Source organism: Hemitrygon akajei, chromosome 1 (genome assembly GCF_048418815.1).
Source record: "Hemitrygon akajei chromosome 1, sHemAka1.3, whole genome shotgun sequence".
Lineage (NCBI taxonomy): Eukaryota > Metazoa > Chordata > Chondrichthyes > Myliobatiformes > Dasyatidae > Hemitrygon > Hemitrygon akajei.
The window spans coordinates 114,807,032-114,828,948 of NC_133124.1; the positions used below are offsets into that span (position 1 = coordinate 114,807,032).

At 42.5% G+C, this 21,917-nt stretch overlaps 2 protein-coding genes across 5 annotated transcripts in view; one reads left to right on the plus strand and one right to left on the minus strand.

Moving 5' to 3' along the window:
* The window catches only part of ntaq1 (N-terminal glutamine amidase 1), a 70,100-nt gene extending 49,390 nt beyond the window's left edge, over positions 1-20,710 (plus strand). Inside the window, exons 7-8 of one of the 3 annotated variants that reach the window (XM_073050408.1) lie at positions 7,745-7,829; positions 19,764-20,710. In XM_073050408.1, coding sequence (XP_072906509.1) covers positions 7,745-7,792 — 48 coding nt within the window. In that variant the 3' untranslated portion in view covers positions 7,793-7,829; positions 19,764-20,710. Of the gene's footprint in view, positions 1-7,744; positions 7,830-9,718; positions 10,513-19,763 lie in introns of those variants that run through there. The other 2 variants (XM_073050425.1, XM_073050416.1) reach the window with 2 other exon arrangements.
* On the minus strand, positions 112-21,445 carry fbxo32 (F-box protein 32). 2 transcript variants are annotated; one of them, XM_073050387.1, is made up of 9 exons: positions 21,018-21,445; positions 14,519-14,625; positions 12,003-12,052; positions 11,808-11,900; positions 8,852-8,945; positions 5,960-6,144; positions 4,920-5,102; positions 4,666-4,809; positions 112-3,442 (listed from the first exon to the last, which is right to left on the minus strand). In XM_073050387.1, the coding sequence occupies exons 1-9, from the start codon at positions 21,128-21,130 to the stop codon at positions 3,353-3,355; spliced, it is 1,059 nt and encodes a 352-aa protein (XP_072906488.1). In that variant the 5' UTR covers positions 21,131-21,445; the 3' UTR covers positions 112-3,352. The 2 variants fall into 2 exon arrangements, with proteins under 2 accessions (XP_072906488.1, XP_072906497.1); XM_073050396.1 differs by lacking the exon at positions 21,018-21,445 and adding an exon at positions 17,874-18,078.
* Positions 21,446-21,917: the final 472 nt, after the last annotated feature.

The window sequence follows — 21,917 nt, forward strand, 5'->3', positions numbered from 1 at the left end:
TAATGGCATTGGTCCATGGCATCAACAAGGTTGGGAATCTTTAACCTAAATGACCAGTCTAGAAGGACAGGGCTTTCATACATGCAAATTGAAGATGCTGTCACAAACCAATTTCAAAAGATATCATTTATTAAAAAGATACCAATTAAAAAACTGCATAGTATTTTACATCACAAAATCATGTTACAGATATTCAGAAGTTTTGTGTAGATGCAACAAAAGGTTGTGTCAATGACTATATACTGAAGACAAGCAATACTTCAAATGCATGATGACACAAAAATTTCTAACTTTCACAGAAACAAGTATTAAAGTAGAAAATGAGTGCGCAATGATCAATCACAAGTCCCAAAACTACCTAGCATTTCTCCATACTTATTTCTTTCTACTCAAGCCAATGTGGCCTCTTGCTGTCTGGTTTACACTAATGCACAAACTTCATCTAGGAAAAAGTAGAAACCAAATTATCTTGATGAAAACTGCAGTTTCGAGATAGGAACTGGTTTCTCTTGTGTGACCAAATCTGGTAATACTTAATCCATGAACTGTCTTATCTGAGTCTTTTACAAATAATTGCTGATGTAAACAGTTTCAACCAGTTGCAGTAGCCAAAGCAAATCTTGTATTTCGCTAAGAATGAATTTTAAAGGATTTTACTGGAAAGATAATAAATGTTTCATCACACAATTCTAGACTTGTCACTATGACTGGGGTTCCTGCCCACCTTCTCAATGCACATTTTGAAAATCCACTGCAGTTTTAGTAGGTTACCTTCTGTGAGGTGTATTGTCATCTGTGCCCAGTAAAATGTTGGAGGATCTCATGCAAATCTTGAGATAACCTAATGGTGTGACTTCTGAAGCTAATACTATGGAATGAATCCTTAGAAAGTTCAGTCTGTAAACTGTCCTGCAACTACTACAGTAAAGTAGAATTGATTTTGCACAATGATGTAAAACCTGCCACAGCAAGTTGACATCCTGTTTTATATCTCCATTTTCACTTTGCAAGCCAACAATATTGCAAACAATCGAACCTTATCCCCAACATTGAAACCTTCCCACATGCATCAGAGATCGAAGGACTAAGTAATACTCCTTTCCATCTGTGAGAAAGCAAAAGCCAAGCTCTCCAACAATCTCTATCCTCACACTAAGAATTTTCAGTTCTGACCATCTGACAATTTGAGCAAGCAAGTCTTGGCACCTCAGTCAGGGCAGTTGTGGGAACTCAGGTGGACGAAAAGATTGCAAGTGTGTGTGTACTGCAGAACTTGGGTTGGCTTTGAAATGAAACCAAGTTTCCAATGCTCATTCTGAAGCTTACTTGCTTGAGATTATATATTAAGTTGCTTCTATAAGACTTAAAACAAAAGACTTGTATTGAGGGGAAATATTTTTAATGAAAGCAGTTAAACATTTGGGAGCATCTACACTTAAAGCCTTATGGAATTCCAGTAGTACTGTTAGCAGTAGCATTGTTACTGATCCAATTAAAGCCATTTAAAATGTACAAGCTTTGAATATCTCCATAGCACATTCTCAGTTTACTGCCTCAGCTGTGACTGTCTTATATGGAAACAACCCAAAGTTTACTTCTCACGTTGGTTTCCCATTGAAATTTATGACAGGATATGGGATACTTCTGTCCATTCACTACCCAGTTCTTCTTGCAAAAAGGTTACTGAAGCTTTTCATATTCCTATTACTTTCTTCACAACTTTGCAACACACCCTACCCAAACCAGTAATCACATATCAAATCCATCAACATAACAAATAGAAATTACTATTACTTGATTTAACAACCTTGATAGCTTATCAGATTCACCTCCACCCATTGATTATAGTACAAAACTAAAAGGGTTGAGACATCTGCAAAACAATTATTTTTAAAAGCCTTAATTTTTCCTCCCAGAATTGCCAGCATTCAGTGAGCAGTTTCGAGTCTCAACTTCTGTAGAGTGGGCATCTAAGATAGAGGGTGAATACAGAGCTTTCATATCAAGAGCCACCCAAGGCCAATCAGGAGTAGGTCTCTACATCAGCCCACTTACCAAACAGCTACCAATGCAAGCTTAGTTCCACTGGCCTAAACAAAAATCTCTTAAGATCTCTAAGTCCAATACTGGACCTACCATCTCCACTCCATTCCTGCCAACACTGATTGTTCTCCACCCCACCCCGCCAATCTCTGAGGGGAATTCCTTCTTTGTGGAGAAGCTAAGATTTTGGGGAACACCCCCTCCCCCACTTCTTTCAGTACTAAAGATTTGCCCTATGCCAGATCATGGATATGGCTGGGAGTTCAATGCTGATTACAATTGAAAAATTACTACCTCTGTTCTATCACTCTCCAATCCTGTGCTTCTTACAAAATAAAAAAAAACACGATTTCTTCATATTCAATTCAAAGCCATCAAAGCAGTTAGATACAGGATCACCAAGACGGTACTCTCTACATTCAACTTATTGATAATGTATCATAAAAAAGTACAAATATAATAGCTATATTAACAGCAATTAAAGTTACTCAGACAGAACTAAGCTCAAGTGCAAAACAGTCTGCTGCACTCTGCCACTGTTCAATCAGACATCCAAAAAAACCTTCACATTACCATGTAAGGATCACACCTTGTGTGAGAATGAGATAGGAGGCTTTCCAGAGAACTCAGGCACTGAATCAGTAGCTTTACCAAGTTAGAGAGAGAAAAAAAAAAATTCAGTTGATAACTTCTTTGTTCGAAAACTGGTTCAGAAGCTTCTGCAGCTCAAGTTTATAGTCAACGTTACTGACAACTTGAGATCAGATGGGTGAAGAAACCAACTTAAAGGCAGTGTAGATTACTTCTGCAATATCTCAGCAACCAAGAAAGTATGGTAGGAACTAACCTAATCCATGCTATGGAACATGTGCATCTTAAAAATCGACAAATCAATGCAAAAGGATGTTTCTGCTATGGCAGAAACATACTATTAACTGTTTGCACGATTAACCAAAAACTGTACATGGGGACTCTTCCTATACACTGCCACCACAATGCACATCAGTCCCATTTTAGGAGCAACTGCTTCCTATCTGGCATCTCGACTCTCCTCGAGATAGTGCCTCAGTAAATTTCTACTCCCAGAATTACCTCAAGCAATATTTACACACCATAATTTTATTGTGATATATATATATATAAAAACTTAAACCACTTCTATTACAGATTCAGTGTAAAAAGGAAAGTATAAATATTATTGTACAGTATTTACATTGGTAAAAGCCAAGTATACAAAATTGGTATCTCAGTTCTCAAGGCACAGCAAGAATCCCTTCCAGACTTGAAACCTTCTGGAATTTTCTCAAGTTCAGAACTTGAACAGGCTGATGAATTCAAGGGGTGAAATAGAAGTGTAAGAACCATCAGGGTCATTGGCCGTGCAAGGATGATTCGTATCCTGAAAGCAAAGCATGAAATGAACTTGTTATTGACCTACATATAGTACCTGATATATCTGTTAGGCATCTCCCATTGTTTTATAACAAAGTACTTTGCAGTGTAGCCATTGTTGCAGCATACAGAGCACATCCACCAAATAGCACACAGCAAGCTCCTACAAAAGGCATTATAATAAGACAATTGATCTGTTTACATTGGTTCAATCAAGGCAGCAGCTGGAGACCCCAGTTATACATTCTATTGAAACAACCAAACATTTAACAATGTTGCACTCAAAGTGATTGTCCAAATTTTTGGACAAGGACCCGTCTCACTTACGGTCATGGCGGCCATTAGCTACTAACAGTATCCTGTGGTTTCATTATTCATAGAACAGCAAAGCCAGCATTTATGTCCCTTTTCCCAACTACCCTGCTTCTGGCATGGAGTCATTTTCTTGAAGAAATGCCGTCCTTCTAGTAAAGATGTTGTTGGTGAATGATTTTCCAGGATTCTCAACCCAGGGATGATGAAAGAGCAGTGACAAAGCGAGGATGGCATGGGACTTGGGAGACTGCAGATGCTGGGATCTGGAGCAAAGGGGGAGAAATTGCAAACTGCTAAAGAACTCAGCATGTCTGGCAGCATCTGTGGAGAGAAAAGGATAGTCTATGTTTCGGGTCAGGAATGAGTTTCAGCGGGGGAAAATAATCTGATGGATTCCTGGTGCAGGGTCTTGACCTGAAAGACAGACTATCCTTTTGCTTCCACATATGCTGCCCACTTGCTGAGTTTCTCAAGCAGGTCATTCTTGGGTTGAGACTTCGGAACCTACAGAGGATCGTGTACGTGTGTGCCTGCTACCCTTGCATTTCTTTGTGGTAGACGTTACAGATTTGGGTGGTGCTGTTGGAGTAGCCTAGGAAGCAGCTGCAGTACATCTTGTGGATGGTCTACAGTGCAACCACTGTGTGCTGGTCGTGCAGGGAATCAGCATTTCAGGTGGTGGATGCTATGCCAAACATGTGACCCTTCTTTATTCCCCAATGTTGAACATGTAGTAGATCCAAGAATACTGGACCCGTGGATGTCAAAACGATGCATTTGAATGCATTGACACATTGTTGGGTCCCAATTGCCTCTAGATCTTCTATGCTGAAATTTAAGACAACAGTAGGAAACTAACTGTTACGGTGCAAGGATAATAATCGAAACCCATGTATTTGTGAAGCTTTGCTCTACCTTCCAAAAGAGGATGTGGCAATGTCTGCAGAACTGGAGCGTGTCCCCATATTGTTCTTTCTTTGGGTAGCACCTCCCAAGTTTAAAGTACATCTTCTTCCAGTCCAAGTGCCCCTTCTCAGATAAAATGAGGCGTTTGCGAATCTACAATAGACATAAAAATGACAAGTAAATAGGAGTAGAGTCCATTCATAAGCAATATCCAAACGAAGATGTTTTAATTTGAAGCTTGGCAGTGACTTGGCTTGCTGTACCTGGCGCTCTGTGAAGTGGTATTGGCATAGTTTCTTCCACAGAAGCCTGTCCTCACTCAGCACTTGCAAGGTAGGCGACACCTGACCAAGGTTGACAATATCTCGCCCATCAGACAACCTCTCCATGATGTTCAATTGCAGGCACATGGGGAGGTCTGTGAGGGTCATTCCTGTATTCAGAGGCTGTGAAACAAAACAAAAAGTTTAAGACCCCAGGCCTCAGATCTCAAGTACAACATTACAGACACCATATCCTATGATTGCCGATTCGCACTAGCTCCCAGCTAACAGAGCATACAGCACAGGAACAAGCCCTTCAGCTCAGTGTCTCAGTACTCCTGGTAAGTGTCACAAATGGGGGGGGGGGGGGCGGAAAAGAAGACCCCAATGATTCTCTCAGAGGTTTTTAAACTGTTATCTTTCGGGTCTTGCGTCCAATGCCTCGCGGCATCCATACCACACGGTGATGCAGCCAGACCGGACACAAAGAATCCAAATGATAAAGGGCCCTGACGTTTGAAAGATACAACACGTTGGTAAAGCTTTAACACAGATCCTTGTTCTGTTCTAAAAGCTTGGATTTAAAATGGAAATCTGACATCTATGATTTAAGAAAATCATAGATTTTAAAAAAAATATAAACCTGTAAAACTTGTGTGATGATATAGCCTTAATACCAGGGAAATTTTTCTATCAAATCAATGGTGGATAAGTAAAATTGGAGGATAAGCAATGGGAGTACAGAGATTTTGAATAACATTGGGTCTGCAGAAAATTGGAGTTGACAAGGGGAATTTATTACCCGAGGGCTTTGCAGGCCAAAACAATGGGTGTATTTAAAGGCAAAGTTTGATAGGTTCTTAGTTAGCAAGAACAAAAAGGATCAGGGGAAGGCAGGAAAATGGGATTTAAGTCATCCATGATTGAACATCAGAGAAGATCAGATGGCTGTATGGCCTGATTCTGCTCCCGTGTTACAGTCTTATTGTTGGGTAGACCAGTGGCTGGACCTCCAGAGTTCCTGCTTGCCCACCACTTACCCTGATGATCCGCATGTTGTTCAGCTGCTGCTGCCAGTGAAGAATGACCTCCATTCTGTAGACCCAGGTGTTTATATTTCCTACCAGGACACACTTCCCTACGCCTTTGACCAGAGCACAAATGGTGGCGTACAGACTATTGAGCAGCTCCTTAATTAGCCGGATATCACGTTGGTCTTCTAACACTGAAATGAAAAAAAATTCTTAATATTAGAAAACAGTGCATCATGAAAAGTGTTATCATTGTTGGGGTTGCAGGAAAAAAACTGCAAGGCTGGAGGTGGCTACAGAACCGGGAAGCCGCAACAATGCTAGTTTCAAAATAAGTCAAGCTGAATATCTCGCCAAAAAAATGCGAAGTACTTGCTATAGTTAATTCTGGATTCTTTTTAAGAAGTGTTCCTTTAGAACCGCGGTTTCCCAACCTTTTTTATGCCCCATTAACCAAGGAGTCTGTGGACCCTAGGTTGGGAACTCCTGCTTTAGAACAATCTTTGTGGACTTTTCAGATGAACTGTTACTCAAGACAAGGCCCATTAAGGACCAAGAAAACATTTCTTCAGCCAGTAGGTTAAGTTTTTGGAATTCTCCAGTTATTAAGAATATTCACAACTGAGATGGATCAAAAGCAACATGCAAAAAAATGGAGAAACTCAGGCCATGCAAATGAACAAACAGTTGACGTTTCAGGCTATGAACCTTCAAGACTAGAAAGAAGTGGGGAGATGCCAAAATAAAAAGGTGGAGAGAGGGGGAAGAATATCTAGGTGATAGGTGAAGCCAGGTGGGTGTGAATCTGATAACAGAGGAGAAGGGACCATAGGAGAATGGGAAGGAGGGGCACCGGGGGAGGTAACTGGCAGATGAGAAGAGGTATGAGGCCAGAGTGGGAAATAGAAGAGAGCAGAGGGAGAGAAAGAAATCTCTTTCCTGGAAGGAAAAATTGATATTCATGCTATCAGGTTGGATGCAACCCAGACGGAATACAAGGCGTTGCTCCTCCACCTCAAGGATGCCACGATGAGGCCATGGTTGGAACAAGAATTTAAGTATTGGGCCATTGGCAATTTCCACTCTTGGCTGATGGAGCGTAGGTGCTTGCTGTAGCTATCCCCCAACTCACGATGGGTCTCACTATTGTAGAGGCGGCCACATCAGGAGCACTGGATACAATGGACAATCTCAGCAGATTTGCATGTGAAGTATTACCTCACCTGTTAGGCCTGTATAGAACCCTGAATGGAAATGAGGGAGGTGGTGAAAGGGCAGGTGTAGAACTTAAGCCACTTGCAGAGATGTGCCAGGAGGGATGAATGGACAATAGAATCACAGAGGGGGTGATACCTGCGGAAAGTGTAAAGTGGGGGGGGGGGTGGGCCGGTAAAGATGTGTTTAGTGGTAGGATCCCTTAGGAGATGGTGAAAATTGTGGAGAATGATGTGTTTATCAAATGGATGAATTCGCTCAGCATCCAAGAATCAAATGATAAAGGTCCGACAAAATATTAACATTATTCCTCCCCACAGATTTTGTCCAACGTATGAGCAATTTTTGTTTTTATGGTTAAGGACAGATGGAACAGTAAAAATGAATTTCAGGCTTACTGAATGCTAAAATGTTCAGTAAGATCTTCATTATATGACCAGCTACTATTTATGTTTGGAAACAATTCAATTAAATCCTATCCTTCTCTTAATATTTAGAGCTTGTCCTTTAAAAAAGATTTAGTGGTTGCTGATGGTTCTTTCATCAATGCACAGGTTATAGTTTGCTCCTTATCCACAGCTCCACACCAGTGAATTTCCACAGCAGGATGTAACAACTGTACAGTGAATTTTCAATGCCATCTTCATCCCTTAACCACAAGAATGTAAGTAGACACCATCATTCATGGTAGTTTTCCACTGTTAGAATAATGGCAAACTTAGGTCCTGGAAAAATGGCTGAAACTGACTGGAACTTACAAGAAAGAGTGGCAATTTCACAAAGATGCTGAGGGGTCATTTTCCCCTCAGATTGTCCACAGGCAAGGGGCTGCCTGCTTGGGACTTATCAGCAGAATTTAGGAGATTTATCTGTTCATTTCAAACCTGTATACTGACTTGTATTCTTAATATCCCATTAGAATCAAGTTCAGTTCATGCTGGAGATCAGCTTTAGCAAATATCCATTTATTAGTACAAATATGTGAAATAAACAGCTCCCTAGCTTTATGTAGTTCTATTCCACATCCCACTTCACTCCATCATTTTCTCCTATCCTTCTCCCCGTAACGTGTATGCAAATTCTCCTTAATCCCATCACATACATTCACCTCGATCTCTTGTCAAGGGAGCAAGTTCTGTCTCTGGGGAAGTTTCTCTCAACTGGATCAGGAAGAATTTTCTTTACATTCATGAGCTCTTGCCCCACTTTCATGCACATTTTCTCTATATTTAAATAATCACTTTCATAAATCTTAAATACTCTTGTCTATCCTCAGCCTTCTTTCCAGAGTGACAAGCCCCAGCCTTTTCAGTCTTTCCCACACCTAACTGAGATTTCCATAACATCCCAGTAAATATACATTATGATTTTTTTTGCATGCATTTGACCCAGTGCCTCTACATCCTGTTGATAAAACCCAGGTCAGATGTTTTATCAACAGGATGTAAAAACACTGGGTCAGATGCAAACAAAAAAATAACATATTTACTGAGATATTTATGGAAATTTTAGTTGTGGACAGAACTTGCTCCCTTGACAAGATATAGAGATGAACACAACTGATGGGATTAAGGAAAATCTGGATACGAGAATAGAGAGGAATAGGATAACATGATGCAATGAAGTGGAATGTGGAGTAGAACTCCATAAAGCTAGGGAGCTGTTTCTTTTTGCTTTTATTCTTACCTTTCTGCACAACTTTCTCCAGAATGTTCATGTAGTTTTTCTGGGCAATCCCACTGAGGGACGTGAGCTGGGATTTCGCAATGAGCTCCAGCAACTGCAAATGGAAAATGAATTGGTGTCACTCTAGCAAGGCAAAACCATGCAGCTGTTCAAACATGGCACTTTGGGTCACACCACCTGGTGGCTACAGGTTTCCAAAGCTTTTAATCCGAAAGGGCACCAATCAGGTGCCCAGAGACAGGGTCAAGAAAGGGGGAAAGTGAATATCATTAATTCTTGGCTGCTTATGAAGATTGAGCAAATGGTACAATGTGTACTAGTTCTTACTTACTACTGAACACATGGAAAGCACAGCCAAGCCAAACTCCAAACCACTTGCCTTAATCAGACCACATCCTCATTATAGCATAAAATGGCAATCTCAGTTTACAAGCAGGATAGACTATATTTTGTCCAAGTTAAACGTACACCTTGGACACACTTCCAGATAGTTATAAATCAAGAAAAATCCACACAACACTCCAATAAATTAAGTATAGGGGAGTGAAGCACTGAGTTGGCCAACTGAGGCAATGCTCCCACAAGTGAGCATAAATTATTTTGCACTTTTTCCATCAAAGCATGGAGTTCCAACCAAGTTAGCCAGCACTACACATTTTTTCTATTGTCTGCTTCCACCCATCATCCTGTGTCCGAAATCTACCTTTCCCCTTCCTGCTCTACCTGCCTATCATCTTCCATGGTTCTCCATCACCCATGGGGATGTCTCACCGTCCCACCCTGCCCCAATACTGGCCGTCTTTCCTTCCCACTCTTAATCTGATGCAGAATCGATTTAAACATTGACAATTCCTTCTTCCCCAACAGATTTTGTCCATCAGCTGTTCCTCCAGAAGTTTGAGAACATGAAGGACACCTTCTGTCCTGCTGTTCCAAGACTCTCAAACAGACCTCTTCAACGAGGATGAGATCTTGATCTCAATCCAACTCATAGCGGCCCTTGCACTTTCTTTGTAACGAATGAGAGAAAATTTACAAGGATATTGCCAGGATGAGAAGGGCTCAAGTTGTAGGCAGAGGTTGGCCAGGGTAGGTCTTTATTTGTTGAAACTTGGGAGAAATGTTTAATTCTGAAAGATATTGATAAGCTGGATGATAACAGTCTTTTCCCCAAGGTAGGGGAGTCTCAAACCTAGGCACAATAGTTCAGGGTGAGAGGGCAAAGAATTCAAAGGAACCCGAGAAGCTGCTTTGGTGCATCCTGCCCCCTTCCTAACAGTGTTGTGAATGTATGGAATAAGCTGCCTGAGAAAGTGGTAGATTTAAGAACCCACTTGGGTAGGTACATGGAGGTGAAGGGCTTGAAAGGACATGAGTCAAAGAGCCTGTATCTGCTGCATTGCTCTATAATATTTTGAATTCTGCTATTGCACTTATCTTTTGTACTATCTTGAAATACTTGTTGGGAATTATCTGCATCTACACCATGCAAAGCAATTTGTTCAATGCATTTCAATACGTGATAATAATAAACCAATTAATAATTATTTGTTCAATCATCATCTGATCATTAGCCTCTGTCCCTGGAGTTTACCATGCACCAACGAGCTGCTTCATTTCCCAACAGTGACGGGAAAGCAGTGCGTGGACTCTCTGGGACGTCATCGCATTGTGAAAATTTGTTTGTCAAAACAAGCTCCTTCTTTAAAAGAAAAAAGCATAATGCCACCACTCCACCACCACTGCACTATCAGGGCTGCAATACAAAGATCAGTGAATTTGACTCCTGTTTCAACGTTTTGCAATTAGTCACAAGACACATGGGGTTGGGAGCATAGCAGGAATTCCGAACAGTTCCACTTCCATCAGCACAGCGCATACTGGATACTGTAATCAGCTGCCGGCTTTGCTGCTTGTCACGATGACTTGATTTATGATCGGCAGTCAGGGCTGCTGTTGGTATGACTCAGGGTAACAAAGCCCTTCACCAGTCGAAGGGTAACCAGCACAAACATTAGCTTCAAAGTTTTCGGTACTACTAACATTTACAAAAACCATGGACAAGCAGCAAATAACTGTCCTGAGAGTCTTATCCTTCCTCATAACGTGAGCAAACCATTCAATTCGTACAGCTTTCCAAGCGTTCCCATTTCCTACTCATTTCCCCTGTAATCTACTCTCCCCACATTCTCGTCGACCCCCTGAAGCAGCCAGACTTCACAAAATGATGAGGTATTTCATGGGATTACAAGCTGCTAGTCAGTAAAACATCTCATTTAAAGGAAAAGCAGAGGTACTGAATCTTCAACCTAGCCTCTACGACAGAACTAGTCCAGTGTTTTTGTTTGTATGTGCCTCCTCTTACTCATTCCAATCGCAGAAACTTCCATTTCCTTCCCCAAACCATGTACCAGTAGCTTTCTCTTAGATGCAACACTCTTTGCCTCAGCCCTCCCTGTGGGAACAAACACCACCACCTCCCAACACTCCAGGGAAAGATTTCTTGCAAATTCCAATTGGACTTATCAGCAACCTCTTGTTCAGCTTTCCCACAAGTGGAAATCTCCACTGTGCCAATACCCTAACAAATGCCCTTCAAAATCTCAATCAGATCAGCTTTCAGCCTCCCAGAGATGACAGTTCTAGCCCATACAATCATCCCTGATCCGTCAGACCTTGACACAAAACAGTAGATGCTTTAGAAAAATGAGTACTTCAACTATAGAATTGATGCAATTCACGATGCCACTTTGCTTTGCATCCGACAAGCAGATCCAGTTACAAAGCAGTACATTTCCATTCTGCCTCAGGAGATGGAATTACTGCTTCTACTGCCAGTTTAATCAAGAATTAATAGTGATAATGAGTTAGTGCCATGACGCAAAATGGAAATAAATAATAAATGAGGTAGCAAAGGGCAGAAATTCAGTTCAGTAGAAATGCAAGACCCACCTACCCGGACAACATAATTGAATCTTCGTGTGTCTCGAATAGCACTGGAGAAGTCCAGGCGGTTAAAGGCCTCACCCAGGGTGCAATATCCGTGGCGCTAGGAGAAACGAAGAGACTGTTAAATCCAGCAATGGGGTAGGATTAGAACAGAGGCTTTGACCATGCAGCCGTTCACATAATACAACAGTGTATTACTCACCTCCTTTGTGCTTCCTTTGTGAACTGAGATCCAAGTATCATGGTGAAAATCTGAGAGCAAAGATAAAGATCGCAGACTTTATTATACTGCAGTAATTGCCAAAGCAAATGCAGTTTGGTTTCCAAAACAATGAATGTGATTATTATTATAATTTTATTTAAATTTTGAAGTGGAATTTTATTTAGGTGCTCCCCCCTCCCCAAACATGAGAATAAAATGTTACAGTAGGATTTGTGCAAGTATGATTGACCTGGACTCAGTGGGCTAATGGGCCCATTTGTGCCAATTCTGATTTTCTCTTGTTCCAATTATCACGTGATCAGTCTCTTTACATTGACACCAACTCTGGCTTTGCACGTCCTCAATTTATGACATTACGTTTTTAGTGAGGCCAAGTAAATGGGCTTAGACTGGGTCAAAACAAAGTCCAATCCCTTACATTTCATGTTCTCCCACTGATCTCCATCAACATCATTTCATGAAGGACAATTAACAACAAAGCATCTCTGAAGAACAGACCATCATGGAGCAGAGACCATGCTGGCTTTTCCAAAGCGCAACTCAAGTAGACCCAAACCCCCTCTTTTTCCCCCGTCGATAGCCTAGCATCTCCAGAGCATTAATCCGTTTGCAAACTGCCCACTGGATCCTTCACCTGACCGGCACTGCTAGAACATGGAGAATTATTCTATAGTGGGTATCATATTCCAGCCTTGGCAACTTGTAACCTTGAGTAACCTTTGGACCAAGGACATTCAATGCAAGTACTCTGACTTAATTTTGCACTCTCCTGTGGAAAGTACACTACACTGGTATTTTTAGACAATAGCAAAAGTAATAAAGCATGTTACAATGTTAACAATTCATATTCTGATACTTTTTCTATCAGTTCAAGCAACTTCAGTGTCACTTGTTTGAGCAATACAAAATGATTCACAACCAATCATGCTCCATTATCAGTGTCAGAGAAATTCAGAGACAATAACATCATTGCACACTTAGACAAAACATATCCTTATACATTGTTGGAAGCTACTTAGTACATATCTGGGGAATGTACTATTCAGTATGGAGATTGCAGTGCACTTTATAGTTGAGATGAGCTTAAGCATCAACTCTTGCAGAATGCAAATGATTTAAAAAGGTACCAGAAAAGAAATTACACCATTGGGAATAGGGGAAAGGTTACAATGATCACCTCAAGACTAATAACTTGGAAAATATCCAAGATTAGTTGAATGTGAGGAAGATGTTTCCACTTACATCAAGATCACAGCTAGAGATAATCAGTATGTAGTTATGAACAAATCCAATTGGGAATTTCCAAAAACTTTAATCCAAAAAAAAAAAGGCAGGGAAAATGCAGAACTCCCTCCTACAGAGAGGAATTGAGCAGTGGTGCACTTACGGGAAGTTGGATATAATGGAGGGAGAAAGGGGTGGAAGCTGGTGGAGATTGGAGTGCAGAACTTTCAAGCAGGGCAGAAATACTAGCACAGACAGTTGAGCTGAATGGTCAGTTTCTGTGCTGTAAATAAAAACCATCAGGGATGCTTAGCACAAGTACAGACAACCCTGTCTGCATGCTAAACCAGAAGTATACCAGCCTGCTGGTCATGTGGGGAACAGCCTACAGGTGGGGAACCAGGAGTAAGTCAATAAACAAACAGGAAATCTGAGACATTAATTTACCAACCATTTAATATCCTTAACACCCACCCATCTAACTTCCTCTTGAACCTGACAGTAACCCTCTCAGCTCAAAATGGCAAGGACACAGCAAAGACACTGATATAATCCCAACCACGTCTCAGGAGGTTTAAAACTATTTTAGTCAAGATCAATAGAGTTACATCTGCTTCTTTAGGACCAAATCTGCTGCCCTCCAGAGATAAAGGAAATATAACCTATATATAGTATGGATCTGAAACCCTGATATGCATTTCCATAGTCACTCCCACTGCCATTCAACTGAGGTACTATTGTCTGTGCACAGGGAGCATAGAGTACTTATGCTATGACCACCTCACAAACTGCAAATCAAATTTCACCTGCCCACTGAGTCTGTAGTTAACATATTCATCTCAAAACCCACCAAAACTGAGTGAAAGCATGGCATCCTCAAACCCAAGGGACTGTCTTGAAAGCAGGTGGGGAAAAAATGGCAGATAATGCACATAGCACTATCCAACAAAAGTAATGTGACAATATCATGGTAACTTGTTTAAGTGACATTGGTTGAGGGATAGTTATTGGTCAGAACTCCACTGCTTTCCGTCAAGAATATCATTACAACTTGAGTCAATGGGAAAGGGACCCCCAAATTTAACACATTGCCCAAAACCCAACATCTGACTGTGGGTCACTCCGAGTCCTAAACTGGGAACACAGCCACCATTTTGCTGCTCAAGGTATTGATTCACAAGATGAAAGTGTGAGCATCTAACCCTGCACTCTGGAAGAACAGCTTTATCAAATTAAAAAGCTTCTGTCTACAAAAAAAGACCAAGACTCACATTGGATTTTCGTATTATTATTCAAAAGATCCTTTCTTTTTTTTGTCATCAAATCGTACTCAACATTGTTCAAAAAGTTCTCCTTATTAAATTCTTCATTGCAGAAACTGTGTAAAGATAGAAAGGAACACATCGTGAAACATGAACAATTTTATGAAAAATTCAACTTACATTTCATTTTCTTATTATATGGGGTATACTAGCTCAGCAATATCCCATTTTGTCCACATTCTCCTGCCCAGACTCCTACACTCACTCACATACAGAGGGCAATTTACACTGACCAATTAACCTAACAACCCATGTGTCTTTGGGACACCTGGAAGACACATGGTCACAGAGAGAGAACGTGAAAACTCCATAAAGCCAGTACCAAGGGTCAGAACTGAACACTATTATCTGGAGCTGTGATGCAGCTGAGCCACTGCCTTTCTTGTGGAAAGAAAAGCAGAATTAACATTGGACCTTTATGTTTCTCTCTACACAGATGCTACCTGGCTAGCCGAGCATCTCCTCCATTCTGCTTTCAGTCATTTCTCCAGGACCACTCTGATCTGCTGGCATTAACCACCACCTCAACCCCATTTTAGAGCTAGCTTCTACCTGGCAGGTTTTCCTCTATTGTCTGCCTGTCTGTCTCATCTTCTGATCAGGTAACTTTCACTGCCACAAGCCAGTTCGTGGAGTGAAACACTGATGTATTTCATGGTACAGGACAAGTTGTTCTGGGAAATTATCACAACTTCCAAAGAAGGAGAAGAGGGGTCTGTAATCTTTGGAAATACTCAAGGGAAAAGGGAGCTGAAATTAGGAGGAGCTTCATATCAAACAGTTCAAATGTTCTACAAATCCCAATTTTAATGTAGAAACAAAGAAAAAGTTTCACTTCAAGACTTTGGTCACTTCATTAAACAGATAGCAAGGAAAAGTTGCCAGACATTTTAAGTGGCCACCATAAACCTTGGTTCTTTATCTGGGTTGGGGGAAGGGCGTGACTCAGAATATACTTCACAAGTTCTGGCTGCTAGTTCCCTTCAAGATGGGATTTTTAAAAATTTCGCTGCAAACAGGCCTCTGTGGGCAAGTTATTTATAGCAGCTGTGTTCAGTGCAGCTCCAAACCACTTCAGAGCAAGCTTTAAAGGGTTACAAAGAGCAGAGACTATTCTGCAGATCAGAATGCAATGATGCAGCACCACGTTAGCAATCCTCACTGGGCTTCATCCATTCTTATCTGCAGTTGGGGGAAGAAAACAATTTGGAAGACATTACTCTGCAGGCTGTATGCTAGCTGCTTTGGCAGATAGCCTGGTCGTTAAAAAGTCAGGTCCTGGCAGGCAGCTTTGGGCCGTGCAGGGGAGAGGAACTGAAACAAAACAACTGTTTCCACAGATCAATAACACATCTAAAATCTGCAGTTAACCCAAACTGTGTCACTAGCTGTATTTCCTTGTTCTTCCCTCACCCCATCACCCTGGCCTACCATTCAATCCCACAGCCAGTCCATGTCCCACATTTCACCAGACCACTCTCTGAAGTCAATCAAGTTCTGACTGAAGTTTCTAGTCTGAACAACTCTTGGGGGGGGGGGGGGGGGTTGTGGGGGAGGGCAAGGTTGGTTAATAAATTTTCAAGGTATCACTGACTTACGTGGGGAGGGTTTTCTGATCACAGCCTTCAGGAAGGACTGCCCACAACAACCAAGACAGAAGAGCAACCAAATCCCCTTTATGCATCTTACAGGCACAATCCGTCTTGTATATTCAAAGATCCTGCATAATCGTGCAAGGTGACCCAAACAAGATTGTACTTTGCTGTAGCCTACAGGAGTTGCAAATGAATTTAGAGGCTAGAAGAAAGAGGAGACAGTATTTTCAAACAGAATGAGGGTCACCTCACCTGTTTTTTTTTTTACTACCCCTCTACTGCAGGGGATTCCCAACCAGAGGGTGGTCACTGCCACCAATCCATGGGTAAGCCCAACACAGTGATTGAGGTGGTAAGTCTTCGGAATCTGTCTGGGAAAGACCAAAAGCCCAAACCCAACGACTTGATCCTTTTACTCCCTATCCCCCACCCAAGAATTTTGGCCACAAGGACCATCTGTTGCAAGCACCTCAAAACAATGGCGAGATACCAAAACTCATGTCTTTACAAAATCCTAAAAATAATCATTCATCAAAAGAGTAATTCTGTGACCTCTATGAGGGCAATATCTCCAGAGCAGACATTATCAACAACCAGCTCTGGTGAGCAGACCACAATTCACATGCCCAGTACTCAACACTTGAAAAAGGCAATCTACTCCAAGTCATATTATCACAAGAGTTTGCCAGGAAGGCAGCTCCCAAAAACTCCTGAGAAAATGTAACATCCTCAGTAACACAGGAATTCTTGGTTGGTTCCTCCTTAAATAATGAGTGAAGGGGCATTCAGAGGGAGATTTAACACTCTGGGCTTTCTCGCAGGAACAGAGGTCATGCACAGGTAGTGAAAGGATAGGGTAACATCCCATCCATCTGTTCCGCTGAACAACAGCGGCCCCATTGGAAGTTGTCTATCACACAACTGAAGTGGAAGCAACACTGTCAAGCATGAACTGACTAAAAGGATGTGTTTCCAGTACTACTGGAGAGGGGGGGAAAAAAAATGGGATTTCAATCCGGTGAGAATGAAAGCAACGGCCAAATTTTAAAATTAAATTTTCACCTGTAGGTATCACTGTCCAGTTCAATATTTATTGACCATTCCCAAAAGCCCCAAGGAGGTGGGGGTAAACTTCCTCCATGAAACATTGCAGTTCTTGTGGTGAAGATGCTCCCAGTGTTATTGAGGAGTTCCAGGATTTAGCCACAGTGATACATCTCCAAATATGGGCAGTATGTGACTTGGAGAGGACGCTGCAGCTGGTGGCGCCTCCACACGCCTGTTGCTCTTGCCCTTTTTGGAGGCACTGACGGAGGCTGGGAGGTGGGCTCAGAGCTGGTTTTCCCAGCTGGTACCACAACGCAGTGAATTTGGAAGTGGCTGCCCTCACCCTTCCATTTTCATGCTTGGAGTGTTGGTACGTGCTGTTGAATAACTCTTGGCAGATGAAGAGGCTGTACTTTGCAGACTGTTGCCTCTACACCACATTCTGATCATCCCATTGTGGGTTTACCTGAGCCGAGTTATATTGAGTAGTGCTGCTCCAGTGTGGTCTGGGTAGAATTTACACATTCTCCCCCTTACCCATTTCCTCCAGCATTCAACACACACGCGATACAAATATTAAATATAAATAGTGCAAAAACAGCAAATTTGAGGCAGTGTTCATGGATTATTCAGGAATCTAAATTGGAGGGGAAGAAGCACACCTTCAGGCTTCTGCATCTCCTCCCTGATGGTAGCGATGAAAAGCGGGCATGTCCTGGATGGTGAGGGTCCTCACTGATGGATGCTGCCGTTTTCAGGCATCACCTTTAAAAAAGCCTCAATGGTAGGGAGGCTAGCACCCATGCAGCTGGCTGAGTTTGCAACCCTCTGCAGCTTTTTCCAATCCGCCATAGCATGCGGTGACGTAACGAGTTAGAATGGTCCACACGGTACGTCTGTAGAAATTTGCTAAAAGCAAAGCAGAAGGAAAACAGCATCTGTACAATATCAATAGATGACTACCTCTTGCCTTCACAGCCAGCAGTTCACCCAAGTGATATCAAATACCACACTGCCTGGATCAGCTGTCCCAAGCATCTGGTTTGAAATCAGGAGTTTATTTAGTCTGACTGGTTCAGCTGCTCAACAAATAAACTAACAGACTGACCCAAGCTTATTTCAGACAAACACAGGAACACAAAAGGTCTGGGAACAGGAGCTGGTTATTGAGCTCAGATCTGAACCTTCCATGTAATATGATCCTGGCTGATTTACACATCTTGGACAACTCCACAACTGATCCCCAACAGGCCATTTAGGGAAAGTTTCAGCCTTCCAGTCTTGAACAAGTGCTCCCTAACAACACCTGAAAGGGGCATCTTGTTAATACTGGCCTTTATCTTCTCCCCAGCCATCTCAACATTCATCACTGCAAACCTGCAGGATACAACAGCCTGATCTGGCAGCTTGCCAAACCAGCAGTCTCTATAGATCTTATTAAATCACAGGAGCAGGAAGAAGAGGAGACATCAGCAAGCTCTGTAAACAGCACATCTTTTTGATGACCCCTCACAAATGTGAAATTATACGAATGGTAGGGAAAAATCCAATGAAAAGCCAATTTCAAACAACCTTTAGGTAACACCACAGATTTATGTTTTACTAAGATGATAAAACTCACAACGTCTTTCCATGAGCACTATCATTGCAACAGTGAGCTAACGAGGTAAATGAAGGTCACAGGACCACAAGATCTCTATACTTGTCCACTTCTTGCCACCTGTACATTCTCCAGCTTTCTGCAGCCTGCTCTCTACACCCCACAATTCTCTCCCTCACAACAATCATTAACACCATCTCCTTTGTATTCTTCTTTGGCACCTACCCAAAATTCCCTCACGTCCAACAGCATTAATGGGTCTTCAAAGCTGCCCAACACACGGCAGGTACCAGCCCACCCACCATCAAGAGCACATGTCCAGAAATGTGCCAGAAAAGGGCCAGTAACATCATAGAGGGTCCCACCCATACTGCTCGTGGACCGTTTGTCCCACTCCCGCAAGGGGAGGGGGCTATGTAGCATCCATACCAGGATCACCCGACTCAAAAACAGTTGCTTTCCCCAAGTACCAAGACCCAATCAACACCTCCACCCACCACGTGGGCACCATGCCTGCGTAGTGGTTAGCCCAGCGCAGGAACAGCTCAGGGTGTTGGAGTTCAGAGTACAATTCTAGCATCCTTTGCAAGCAAGTCTGTACGTTCTCTCCTGAGTGCATGTGGGTTTCATTCAGGTGCTCTAGTGTTCCCCCCCGCCCGCCACAGAGTCCAAAACGTACCAGTTAGTAGGTCATTTGGTCAATGTAAACTGTCCGGTGATTAGGCATTAGGCTAGGGTTGCTAGCTAGTGCAGTTCAAGAGTCTGGAAGAGCCTGTTCCATCACTGCCTGCCAGTCACCAAATGTACAGACACTCCTGTGCCTCATCACCTTATGGGCAGACTATCTTATGCATTCATAATTTGTGTTTTTGTTAAATTGTGTTCTTTATCTTAACACTTTTGCTTTGAGTTGTAATAGATTCTGAGTAACAAATATTTTGTTTTCCTGCAGACTTGTGTACTTGGAAATGGCACTGAACAGTCGTTAATCCTGAACATTTTTGCCAGGTTCCATGCTTTTGTACAACTTTGCAATGCTATAGGTGCTACAGAAACGCAGTTTGTGATTTCATCGTGCAAACTTGGACAACCCAGGGCAAGATCCCCAGCAGCGCTGAATATCACACCATGACAACAGCTGGAAAGCATTCAGGTGTGGACAGGGGTTGGCCGAGGTTCCATCCACATCACAAAGACCCCCTGCGCTCACGCATGAAGGTCAGCCAACAACTCCTCCTGCAAGACAACCCCTTTCATCTCAATGAGGAAACGTGTCGTACCATTTTTATCCAACTTTACTCCCGCCGGACGGGAATGATGGAAACATCTACCGCAACTGACGAGCGTCGCGTGATTATTGTGCAAGGCCATTAACAATTAGTAAATCACGAGGGAAGAAAGATGTTGACATTATGAAAAGCAGAAGGCGCCTTCTTGAATCTGCACAATGTAACTGGGATACAGCGGCAGACAAAGTAAATCTTCACTCACTGTAACTTTTAGCAGCAACGTAATTAGTTTCAAGCCTCAAGCAGATACATTGAGAAAACTTTAGCATTTTTAAAAGGAACTGGCATTTTAATATGGAGTTTTACACCGTGCCCATTGTGTCCCTGTTCGGTTTGCTGGCCAGTTCGAACTCACCGCACAGACAAGAAATTCTGGTTTTGTGGTGTCTGATTCGTTTCGGGCGACGATCCAACTCAAACCGTTTACAGAAGTGATGCATTGAAGTAAAACGACTCTCACAATACTTTAAACACACTGAAACCCGGATGTGAAGCATTCGCCCTTCAATGCGAATGCCGATCCAATTCAACTTATTTACAGGGTTTTCAGCGAATGCGTACATTAACTATTTCGTTTCCAAAATTAATAAATTTTGTTTATATCACTGAACTGCGGGCTTTAAGGTCTTGGTCACCCTGAATTTGTTATTTTGTTACGGTAGAACGTAGATGAAAGGTCCTGAAACATGGATCACTGTTTATCTCTGGGTCCTTCACTACCGCCCGAGCTGTTTGACCTTTTAAAATCTATAATAACGTCACAATTTCCTCCAGTTGCTCCTTTAAATTAACCCACCTTTTACCATCTCCCCCTTCCTCCGGACAATTCCTAACCGTGGGATTAACATCAGCAATTTCAACCTGAATTTAACACACGCAAGGAATCGCACACCGCGACCTCGGTTTAAAACACTCACCTGTTCAGCGGATCAACGTTATTATTTGCATCATCTTTCGACCTCTTCCAGCCGCTGTCAGTTTTGATCCAACTCTGACCGGGGGACCGCCAGTCCTGACCTAAGAAGGGCATCCTGGTCGAGCTTGGGAAGTTAAACTCTTGTTACTGCAAACCTTTCCCTTCACTTTGAGCGGAAACTTTGCCTCCTCTCCTTGTTAAAACGCTGCGTTGCTTCCTCTAAGTAGGGATGCACTTGCTCTGATAAAGTTTTGCGCAGTCGCGATGCTCAAGAGTGCTGCTGCGAATTTCTTTTTCAAAGCAACTCCTTCCTCTATACTTTATTGGACCCGCACTTGCCACAGTCTTGTCTGCTACTGTTGCTTGTTTGTTTGCCTCCTGCCTTCCTCCTCTGCTTTGCGGGATTTAATTAAGAGGGAGACTTGCACCGTGCCTCCTATTTATCCTCGCAACCTATGTTGCCGGAAGAGTGCGAGGCCCCGCCCCTTCATCCCAGGCTGCCACTCGGGTAGCACGGTGTGATCCCAAACGTCACTCAGCCTCTTTCACGTGGCACATTGTTTTTCTGTCTGAGCAGCGTGATCTGCTGCCGTTTACACAATTCGCTGCGGCGACCTGTGTAGCATCTCGATCTCAAGCTACGCATTCCGCAGTAAATAAGCAACTCTAAGAACTTCTCGTTTTACTTTTTCCACGAGTTGACTCTCTTTGCACTGAGCCCCAGTAAAACCACCAAGCAAAGTACGATCTGCGAAATAACATTGATACAGCGGCCCCACCATTTTCAGAAGGTAGTGCGTGAAGGGCCACAGCAAGGAAGGCAATTTAACCTGAAGTCCATTCTCGAGCAGCATGGAAACAACGGGCTGAAAGGCCTGTCATGCTGTAAATTTCCAGGATT

Excerpts from the sequence above, each read along its gene's own strand:
- fbxo32 (XM_073050387.1), bottom strand. The coding sequence starts at position 21,130 with ATGCCCTTCTTAGGTCAGGACTGGCGGTCCCCCGGTCAGAGTTGGATC. Across the intron at positions 14,626-21,017 it reads AACGTTGATCCGCTGAACAG|TTTCTGCAATGAAGAATTTA; the intron begins GTGAGTGTTTTA and ends ATCTTTACACAG. Across the intron at positions 8,946-11,807 it reads GATTCAATTATGTTGTCCGG|TTGCTGGAGCTCATTGCGAA; the intron begins GTAGGTGGGTCT and ends TTCCATTTGCAG.